The sequence below is a fragment of the Aegilops tauschii genome, chromosome 2 (assembly GCF_002575655.3).
Source record: "Aegilops tauschii subsp. strangulata cultivar AL8/78 chromosome 2, Aet v6.0, whole genome shotgun sequence".
Taxonomy (NCBI): Eukaryota; Viridiplantae; Streptophyta; class Magnoliopsida; order Poales; family Poaceae; genus Aegilops; species Aegilops tauschii.
The window spans coordinates 3981399-3992821 of record NC_053036.3 but is presented as its reverse complement, the minus strand read 5'-3'; the positions used below and the strand labels follow the sequence as shown (position 1 = coordinate 3992821).

General features: G+C 44.6%; 1 protein-coding gene across 1 annotated transcript; it reads right to left on the bottom strand.

Moving 5' to 3' along the window:
• Positions 1-2016: 2016 nt before the first annotated feature.
• Positions 2017-3662, bottom strand: LOC109751703 (acyl transferase 15-like). The gene has a single exon (XM_020310587.4). The coding sequence runs from the start codon at positions 3616-3618 to the stop codon at positions 2266-2268; it is 1353 nt and encodes a 450-aa protein (XP_020166176.1). The 5' UTR covers positions 3619-3662; the 3' UTR covers positions 2017-2265.
• Between the last annotated feature and the right edge of the window lie 7761 nt (positions 3663-11423).

Below are 11423 nucleotides of genomic sequence, written 5' to 3'. Positions count from 1 at the left end.
TGGGACGAGGGAAATTTTAGTTACGTAACTAATTCAAATGGTACTGCCCAAAATGAATATATGCAAACAAATTTATTTGTCTAGATAAACTAACATTGACCCATTCTATGCACATTTGTATCTTAATACAATGCATATTTATGTTTCTGAAAGTGCAATCTCATTATACATTTGTATCTTAATACAATGCAGATTTATGTTTCTGAAAGTGCAATCTCATTATACATTTGTATCCCTAAAGTAGTACACATTCTCAACAGAGAGAAAATGCAACAAGACACCACTTCAGGGTTTGCTATAATGCGGAACCAAATCTCTAGGTTTTTTTAGTTTTTTTGAACACAGTACAGATGCAGACGCTTATACATACACACGTACACTCACCCATGAGCATCTCCGAGAGACTGAGCCGACACTTTATTTTGAGATGACAAAGTCGGTCGACGGACACGTCTCCTCCAACTGAAGGCACATAGCCAGAAAACCTGAAATAAATCCGAAAAAAGTGACCACCAATGCCAAGTCTAGGACTTGAACTTTTGTGATTGATTTCACCACAAGGAATATAACCATCGGAGCTACACTCAGTTCGCAATTTTTATAGTTGACACACAAAATTCTAGCGGTAAGCGCTAACAAAAGAAAAGTGAAAATTAGACCTGTCCCACTACCAGATCCAATATTCCATGGTTGCCACTACTTTTTTTTTAAATCGTTGTTCTGCCACTAAGGGCATGGCCAACGCTCCATGCTGGAGTGCTGCCCTGCAGTCACGTCGGATGAAAAGAGGAGAGAGAGACAAAGAGTGTTGTTTGCAGAGCCAAACGGTCTCTTGTAGAGGAGGCTGGTGCTTCAACCAAAAAGGAGAAGAAAACAGGAGGAAAGAGGTCAAATCATAGGCAAAGAGTAGCACATAAGAACGGACAAGTGCAGCCATGGATTTAGAGGGAAATTAAGATGACAAGAGAGAGAATATTGGAGGGTCCCGTGCCCTTTAGGCCTCGTTTGGTTTGTAGAAATCTTGTACGAATTTCATAGGATAGGATTTTCGAAGAAAAAATTCTCATGGGACCCTTTGGTTTATAGGAATGCATTCCTATTCCTATATAGGATAGGAATCAATCCTTCACATTTCAAAGGATAAAAAACATTAGCCTAGACTCAATGGAAAAATTCCTATCGTATGCATCAAATGAGATGCCTTTCTGTATAGGAATTGAGATGCATGTCATCTCACTTCCTATGATTTTTCTATTCCTACGATATTTCTATCCTATGAACCAAAGGAGGCCTTAGCCTCTACAACCATGTGGGTCCCGTGCTCTCTCTGGCCCACGCTCCTGCCCAGGCGAATCATGCGCCTTCCACTGCTTTCATGCACCTGCGGTGCCAACTTTGGCTGACCTCCCCGCCTATTTGCCCCCTCCTAGCAAAGCCAGATGATCTTGCTGATACCTCCTCCCCTCATAATGAGATCGCCACTTCTCTTTTTTCTGGCACCCTGCTTCTTCACGCCGCATGCTATTCTCTCCCACCGGCCATTGCTCACTATGACTGCGGGTGTCTGAAACCCCCCCCAAGGAGCCCCGAGCTTCGCTGCGCAACTCTTCGCCTGTGCTGCTGCCGCTGTTCCCTGCAAGAGGGTGCCACTCGCGGGTATATAAACCACACATCATCCTGCCGTCGTCGCCACCACACTCACCTATCTTCCTCAGGGTGCACCTCGCCTCCGCTATGTCGCAAGGGGGGCGGGGTAAATTAACAAGATGCATAGCTTGTTAAGGCTCGGTTCATTAAGCTTCTTCCGCTTAGCGAGCAAAAATCTTTAAAGCTCGTTAAGCTCATGAGCTCTCATGAATACTTGTCAACAGGCATTGCCCCCTTTTGCTTCAGCTATGGTGTGTTTTTTATGAAGGAAGAAAGTGACCACATCAGGAGGTACACTATCTATTGTCTTCTATGGGCTAGGTTGGGTCGATCGAATGGAATAGACGGATTGAGATGCCAAATAAATGTTACCACTTAACATAAAATACTTGTGCTGTGTCGTATTAACCACCGGTGGGTACTGGGAGAGCGTGTGGCGGTGGTCCGAGAAGGTAAAAATGGAGTTACCCTAATCTAATTTTCAGGGAACTTGACTTGCACATAACATAATGGGGTACCTTATTCACCGGAACAACTCAACGATCGACAACGGCACACCACCACACCACACATACGTACGTGCCAGCAAACAGCAGCAAGAATTCAGTTCATAGTTACTCAGGCCAGGCGTGTGCGCTGGTCCAGCTCGGCGAGCAACGCGGCGGCGTGCTCCGCCCTGACGCACTGCGTCAGCAGCCTCTCGCCCGTGGCCCCGCAGGACACTAACGCCACGCACGGCAGCGTCGTCTGCTGCCAACGCCCCACCACCCTCGCCGGCCCGCCGCCGCCAAAGTCGGCGTCGTCGAACCTGATGGTCCGCCAGCACGTCACCATCAGCGCGTTGTACCCGAACGCCGCTGCTATCTCCTCCTCCCCCATCCCGTCCACCGCGCTGCCGCCGGCTCTCATGCCTCTCAGCAGCTCCGGGACCCCGTCCTTGGCGCGCTTAATCAGGTCCACCAAGCCGTTCATGCCCTCGTCCCCTGCGCCGGCCACCTCTCCGGTCGTCGCGAACGCCAGCTGCGCGACCGCGCAGTTTCCATAATACCCCGCCGCCGTGCCTACGTGCTTGCGCACGTTCACGAAGAAGGCCAGCGGCGCCGGCGTGGACATGTCATAGCCGTCGGGGTCGTCGCCGATGATCGCGCGTGTGCGGCACCGCCACAGCACGGCGGCCGTCGCCTCGAACGTTGTGCAGTACCCGGAATGGGCGGCCTTATAGTCGGACTTGATGCGGTCGATGAGCTTCATCGGGACGACGGTGTCTAGGTAGATGAGGCCCTGGCCGCCGAGGTCCAGCATCAGCGACTGCTTCGCGGCGACCACCGGCGCCGAGAGCAGAGGAAGGGACGCCGCGCGGCCGTCCCTGACCGGCGTGATGGACGGCACCGCCGACGCATCAGCTTCAGCGCGGGTGAGCTCGCCCACGGCCTGCAGGAACTGGGCGATGCCGGTGGCATCGGCCAGCGTGTGGTTCCACGTCACGCCCACGGTGAACCCGCCGCAGGCGAACTCGGTGACCTGCATCAGCAGCATCGGGTCCGTGCTCCGGCAGCCCTCAGGTGCCGGATAGTACACGGCGAGATCGTCGAGGAGGCTGGTTGTGAAGGGCGCGTCCAGGAGCCCGTGATCCTGCAAGGCACATCCCGCCGACGTGGCCACGAACGGCACACCCTCGCCGGTGCACGCGACGTGCAGGAGCACGCCGTCTTCGTCGGCGGTGGCGGCGAGGCGGCCGGCGATGGTGTGGTAGTGGGCGAGCGCCCGGGAGAGGCCCTTCTTGATGGCCTCCACGGGCTGGTGAACCGAGCCGTCGAAAACGAGGAGCACCGTGACCTGGAAGTCCACGTAGGTCGTGTCCCACGACGACAGTTGCACCACTTGCGTCGCCGTCGTCTTCCCCGGCACCGGCACCGGCTCTGTCGATGGCCGGACCATCACCGGCGGAGACTTGCTCACCGCGAACCTCATCGTGATTGCTAGCTAGCTTAGCTAGTCTCGGTGGTCTAAAGCAGACAGAGGCTCAACTTGATGTGGATCATAGCTATATATATATATACAAGCGGAGTATGTATTGGTGCTGTCGCAGTTAATTGATTGAATAGTGCCACTTGAAATACATTTACTATACTTAATTTGTCACACATGAAATGCTTATGATTTTCTTTTAAAAAGCATGCATGTGTTTTTTTTTTCATTCTTCTGATTTTTTATTTTTTAACGGGATTGCTAAATCTTAGTCGATTGAGACTTAGCGAAGTCTCGGTCGATGCGATATTCATGGGATCTTACATGGAGATCCGTGCAAAATTTTATTTCTTTCCTACATGTTATGCCAGTTGACTTAGATTTTGTTAAGTCTTAGTCGACTGACACCTAGCCACGCCTTTTTTTTAATCCCATGAATCTTAGGGAGGCCTTATTTGTGCCTAGGACTAAGTCGAGTTTTTTTTTAACAGATTAAGTCTGAGTTTTGGGGTAGGCAGTATCGTATTTTGTTATAATCCTAAGTTTTGTTCTGAATATTCTCCATCATAGGAATGCAATTTCTCTCTTTTTCATTTCCTTTTTCCTTTCTTTTTGCGGATGAAAGGAGAGCTTTATTCCAAAGATGTAGAGTTACAATATGCCGACGAAAGTTCAGGAATACAGGTGGCCTCTTCCTATCCAAGAAGCCGTGCTATGATCAATTCTACCATAATTTGCCAGACTACTAATCTATTTTGTTCCCTAGAAATTTTCATAGGAACAAACTCCCTACCAACCATCAGTTCCTTGATCTCTAAGATGAGATGCACATAAGCCGCCTTGTCCAATTCATTAGAAGATAAAATAGATAGCATCATTGTTGAATTTGATCGAACAACCATGGGAAGAGGAGAAAATTCGACAAACAGTGCCATCCCCTCCATTATCGCATGTAACTCCGCCTCAAAACCATCATTGCAATGGAACAACTGACGGTGTTCAGAGAAAATAATGCTCATGACTCCGTTATGAAGTATCATGCCTCATCCGGCTCAAATGTCAGTTGTCGAGAGGAGCCATCCACTGATTAAGCTACCTTGCCTGGATTTGCACACTGCTTGGGCTTCTTTTAGTTGAGACCATCAACCACTCCTCCGGCCGCATTTCTCTTTTCACACTATCCTCAGTACTATACTTGTTTGCCTGCTGGACTGAAATAAAATAAATGTCCACGAAGTGTATGGAGGCCTCCATCGGAGCAGCTTCCTTGCCATGGGTGAGATAGTACAAACCTGCCACACTCACCAGATCAACATGATTACCATATCCCACACTTTGACAGAACAATTTGCAAGAACATTCATCAGCCATTCATTACCATTGCCAACCAAGTACTCGTTCCCCAGCAAAGGCCACCTAGAACGCATGCCAATCCACAATTCCACGGCCTTGTACACACAACTAGTGCATGGAAAGAACCCTCGTCTTCCATTCCACGAAGTGGACAAGTATAGGGATGGAAATGGGTACCCATTACCCATGTACACTATGGGTAAAAACCCTATTAGGTAATGGTATGGGACAAAAAATTACTCATGGGTATATAAATAGGGAAATCCGAACCCATTGGGTAGAGTGGGTACAGGTATAGGATCGTGTATAGCCCATACCCATATACCCATGTACCCGTATACAATCTATGTTAACTCAAAATTATTTCTACACTTTTTCATGAATTTGTGGACTCAAAATGTATGACTATGTGATGTTGTTTTGATGTGTTGATGTTCACGAGAAACTGATGTTGTTTGTTAAATGTGCTTTTGTTTATAAGTATGTGTTGTTGCTATGATCTGTTGTTGTATATAAATCATCATTATATGTTGTTGTTTATGACTATGAGTTGTTAAAATTGATGCTTTGCAAACATGGGTAATTTTACCAGCGGATACCCGTCTACCCTGTCGGGTAACGAGTATGGAAAAATAATTGTAACCGTTGGCGGGTATGAGTAAGAGTGATGGGTAAGCTCGGGAGGGATGGGTAAAGGTATGGGGCGCCTCCACCCGTACCCATACCCTGCGGGTGCCATGCCTAGGCAAGTAGCACTAGTACGTAAGTGTCGGTATTGCATGCTCTACGGGTAGGCAATGCATCAGGGACTGCCTTCCATGGTTTCATTTTCTGCTTGCTCTCTTGTCTTTCCCAATATTATCCCTACTCCTCATTAACTTTGTATTGTGTGGTGTATATATCTGCGCAAAAGCGGCATCACACGTTGTCCAAACCAACTATGCTCCCCTGAACCCCAGGAAAGACCCCCTGAAACACCCCTGAAAACCATGATTGTACTTCGATGATTGTTCGGTTTCTAAGTAGTCTATGATGATGTAATCTTTGCGAAACTACCTCAAATATTACCAGAACCTCTAGGGACCATACAATGATAGCATGCCAAGTTTCATGTTTTCAGACTTCGTTTGCATTTTCTAGAATTGAAAATAAATAAGCTCCATGTTCGGAGTCGAGTCTTAGCACACTGATGTTTGGAGTTCCTCTTTTTTTTTTGGATAAGTTCGAAACATAAATCATTAACACATATAGGATTTCAACCCATTTTACCAACTTTTTCATGCATTTGCAATTCAAATTTATTCCTTAAATGCTTAGAAATGAACTTAATGACTTAAATATGGCAAATGAGTCTGAAAAAAATGCTAAAGTTTAACATGGAACATGTGATGGTGTTTGTTTTATGTAGTAGAAATTTCAAGGTGAAACGGTGAAGCAACCATCACTTCACCTTCAAACCTGCCTTGTTTCATACCAAAATCACGATTCCTTTAAAAATGGTTATGTTTCTAAGGATTCTACGTTGCAACTTTGGAAACCTTCTCCAATTTTTACCACAACCTCTAGGAAATATATAAGGAGTATGTATAAGGACAAATAAGAAAGCTAATGTTTAATATAATAAGATGTAACTACTCCTTGTATGCGGTTGAAAATATACATGCAACGGCTAATTTGCTAATCACGTTGAACAGAGGAAAAAGTTAATGGAAATAAATTAGGTGGGGTGGACAATCTTGAATTAAAAATGGGGTACATCGAATCATTTATAATAACCTGATACTGGAACAAGACAAACAAGACACACGAGTATTATATGGACGGGTGACCTTCAAGGGCCAACAGATGCCTGCTAGCGCCTAATTAGTTTACATGCTTCTACTAAACATGTGCATATCATGTTGATTTTCCATTTTAGCATTAGAAAATAACAAGAGTAGTTCCCAGTACTCTAATGCGGCTATTGCTACTAACTTTTTGCGTAATCATAGGGTGCCCTAGAGGATGCTAGCATTATTTCATTGCATACTAGTCTATGTTACTACCTTCATAGTGCAAAGTATCGTATAAGTAGAATCATAGATGGGGAGGTGGAGTGTCTTCTCCCGAGCTCAAATGCACCGCTATGAACAGTAAATCAAAACAAATGGTGAAAAAATTAAACAAAAATCTGAATTTTAGTTGTGATAAACTTTGACAAATGTTTTGTATGCTTGCAAAATTTCAGCGTGAAATGACATTTGGACGGCGTGACAAAAACAAAGCTAGTTCTGAAAACATTTTGGAGTACTGATTTTTTTTGGGCCAAGACTTCCCCGAATGTCATTTCATGCTGAAATTTGTTAAGCATACAAAACATTTGTCAAAGTTTGCCATAAAACAATTTCAGAATTTTTTAGACTATTTTGCTATATTTTGGTTTTACTGTTTATCAGGGTACATTTAAGCTCAGGGTGGATAAGACTTTCTCATAGATGGTTGCATTTATTAGGTCGTGGGTGATGAAAAAATAAGGGCAGCCCACAAGCATGTGTGTGGTCCGTAAGACAATAAACAGATACTTTCACAAAGTAATAGTACACAAATGTATAAGAAAATCCATTTCTGAGCCTGCACTCATCTGCACCTAGCGAACTGTAACTTCAATAAACATATTAAAAAATCTGAATTTTTGGGATGGAATATGTTTCAGTGAGTGAGGCGCATGCCAATTTTCAGTGCATTTGGACATCTGAGTACCACTTTTTTTGCTGAGAGCAACACAGATGTCCAAACGCGTTGAAAATTGGCACGGATCTCACGCACTGAAACATCTTCCATAAAAAAAATCAGATTTTTTGAATTTTCTATTATTTTTTATTAGTTTACTGTTCATGGCAAGGGCGGATGACCTACCTATATAAACTATATGTATTGTCCAAATGGGTGACGTTCAAAAGCCTACTGATCCCTGATTGCGCATAATTAATTAAAGACAACAACTAATCATATGGCAGTCATATTAAATTGACGGCCTGTCACGACAATAAAAGAGTTAGCCTGAATACTCTAAACAATGTCAAATTAGGTGATACATACATATGAACCCGATCCCTCTACTAGACGCACGTCAACAAATAATTATATTATTCCAGAAGATGGGGGACGTTAATTAGGCATCGTGTGCCCATCATCATATATTATTCTGAAAGTCACTCTGATGCACTGCTTCAACACGCCATATAATTTCCAAGCAATCAGAGCCCTTGATCGGACAAGTCAGAAAATCCCATCCCACCCCCGCGTCGCCTCTCTCTGGCGACACGGGGGGAACCCCGCCGGCGCCGCCACCTTCCCTCCTCCCTCCACCCCCTCACCTCGCTGCCGCCTGAGGAGACCGCCGGCGAAGCCCGGTCTGGCTCCAGGGAGGGTGGCGGCGGGGCATCTCTCTACGAGGCGCGAGGGCGCATCTGGCGCGCGGGCGCGGCGGGCTTGGTCGGGCGCGGCTCCGGCGTGGGCTCGTGGTTGGCGCGGCTCCGGCTGTCCGTGGGCGGCGGTGCGCGTGCGCTTGGGCACGGCTTCGAGCTGTGGGGTGCTGAGGCTGCGGCCTCGGCCCGGGCTATCGGCGTGGCCTGGGAGTGGACTACGTGCGCGGCAGCGCACGGCTGTGGCTGCGTGCGTTGGTCGCGGCGGCGCTTGGTGTACAATCACAAAAAGTAGCACGATGATGGCGTCGATCGAAGCTTGGGTCGCGGCGTGGTCTCCGGTAGTCGGTTCTTCCCGGCGTGTTCGAGGTGCTCTTCCGTGGTTGCTGGTTGGTTTGAAGTCGGAGCTGCGTTGGAGCGAGTTCAGGTGGTGACGATGACAGGCATTCGGTGGTCGTTTGCGGGGGCACGTTCGGCGCAAGACCTGCATATTTCCCTTGCGTTGCTCATCGTCAAAGTCGGAGCTGTCAGTTGCTTGCGCGTGTGGCCATCTGTTGGCATGTGCCGTCGTGGCTTTTGTTCCATGTCGGTGGCCAGGTTGGCCGGTGGTGCCCATGTCATGTGGGCGGTGTTTTATCGGTTTTAGCCCGGTTTTCCGTCAATTAACCGGACAACTCTCTTCTTCTTAATCAATGAAAATGGCAAGTCTTTTGCCTCGTTTCAAAAAATAATAATTTCCAAGCAACAATGTACTACCTCTGTACACTAATATAATACGTTTTTGCAGTTCAATTTGAACTGTAAAACTGCCTTACATTAGTTTACGGAGGGAGTACTAAATAAAAATGTATTTAGTGGCTTCTAGCATATGTTAATGGACATAATAAAAGACATGTGTTAATGACGTAATAAAAGACGGCGTACAAACACAAAAAGTAGCACTCAAAATGCTTACTATAATGATGAAGCAAAGAACAGAAACTTGTCTGACCGAATGAGCTATATCCTATTTAGGACACCCTAGCCAATGCTGCAAAACCGGAAGTATGGTTTACATGTATAATATACTGCAACTGTACTATAGCCTACACATTTCAATCATAATGGCAATGGCAAGATTTGAGATCAAATAATTATTACAGAAATCTTTAGAAAAATTATTGCACTAGGAACAGTGACCAGTTCAAACATTTCTGTGTCGATGGCCGGTTCCAGCGTTGTCGTGTCGATCGGCCATCTCGAAAGAAAGGCTCAGTAGGGCGTAGGTTGCGCCCCTTGACTGCATAGATCTATGGCCTTGGTCGGTGGTCGCGTTGAGCGTCAGAGGTGTGTGTGTGTGTGTGTGTGTGGGCGCGCTCGCGTCCACTTGTGGATCGAAGGAAGGGGAACCAAGAACGGGATCTAGGTAAGGACGAAGGGGTGGGGAAGCCATACACGACAAGAACCAAACTTGATCGATTGTAGGGCCAGGTGTCTGACGCAGGACGGGGGAGTGGGCGTGACTTTGCTTCGCTTTATAGTGAGGCAGAAGTCAGCCTCGCGCGGGTGCCTACAGGAGCCGGTGATGGTCCGGCCCCATAGAGGTTTGGTCTGGTGACGTTGTGGTCACAATAACACATCACAATGATGTCACATTATTTTATTTTTCATTTTCCCATTTTATTTTTATTTTAAATGAATATATATTTTAAAAACATAAATTTACTTAAGTTTTTAAGAATTGGGAAAAAAAATTTGTTAACATAGTATAAAAAGTATTTAACGCGCCTTTTAAAATGTTGATCGCTTTAAAAAATTGCTACAATAGAAAGATGTTCCCATGATTCAAACAAATGTCTCTGAAATCTAAAATGCATGTACAATGGAAAAATAATGTTTCTACCATTAAAAATATTATCATGGTTGAAAAATGTTGATAATATTCTTTTTATACAAACATCAAAATACATTCATGTACGTTAAAAAAGGTTTATTTCCACTTCAACAATGTATGTGACATTTTCAAGAAATACTCGCATGTTTCAAAAAAATGTTGTGACATTTAAAAAAATTATACAATGGAAAAACTGTTTTCCTACTTAAAACATGTTTATTGCAATTTATAAAACGTACTGTGACATTTAAAAGAAAGATTCTCGTGTTTCAAGAAAATGTTCGCGAAATTTTAAAAATGTTTATACAATGTGAAACAATGTTCGCATAGTTTAAAAAATTTATTGCCACTATAAAATGTACCAACACATATTTTGGAAACTGCTTCCGTGTTTTTGAAAATGTGTTCATAACATGTATAAAAAATGTTTCATGTTTGCACAAAGAACGTGCACTGTGTACTGAGAAAAATAGACAAGTGAAAGAAAGAAAACAAATAAAATGTGACAAAGAAACAAAAGGAAAAGTGAAGAAACAAAGAAAATCAAGAAAGAAAAAAGAAAAAAGGTATAAAAGATAGAAAGAAAACTAAAAAAGGTGAAAAACAAAAAAACAAAGTATAACAAAGAAGAAAAACCAAAGTATAACGAATAAGTATTGCTCCCTATTCACATATACTTAAGGACATTATTACATGAGACTATATTAAAGTTTGGATCATGCCTAAGAGCCAACTACTCCCTGCGCTTGTGCATAACTAATTGGCAAGCTTCTACATAATCGTACATGTGTCGATCGTGTTGAGCTGATAGGCTATCAAAAAAGAAGGAAGGATAGTTATTCCAAATGCTCTCCAAACAGTACGACAAACAGTGCGATTTACATTGTCAAAATATCTCCTAATTAAAGCTACCTATATAAACAATAAGCATTGTCCAAATGGGTGACGTTCAAGAGCCAACTGCTCCCTGATTGCCTATCAGGAAAATAGAAGAGTTAGCCTGAATACTCTAAACAAGGCCACGTTAGGTTAGGTGATACATATATATGAACCCGATCCCTCTACCAGACGTCAACACCTAATTATATTATTCCAGAAGATGGGGGGCCTTTGTTAGAATAAATCCGAGGCATACAGTCGATCATCCAAAGACCAAGTAATCACACAAGCACGACACC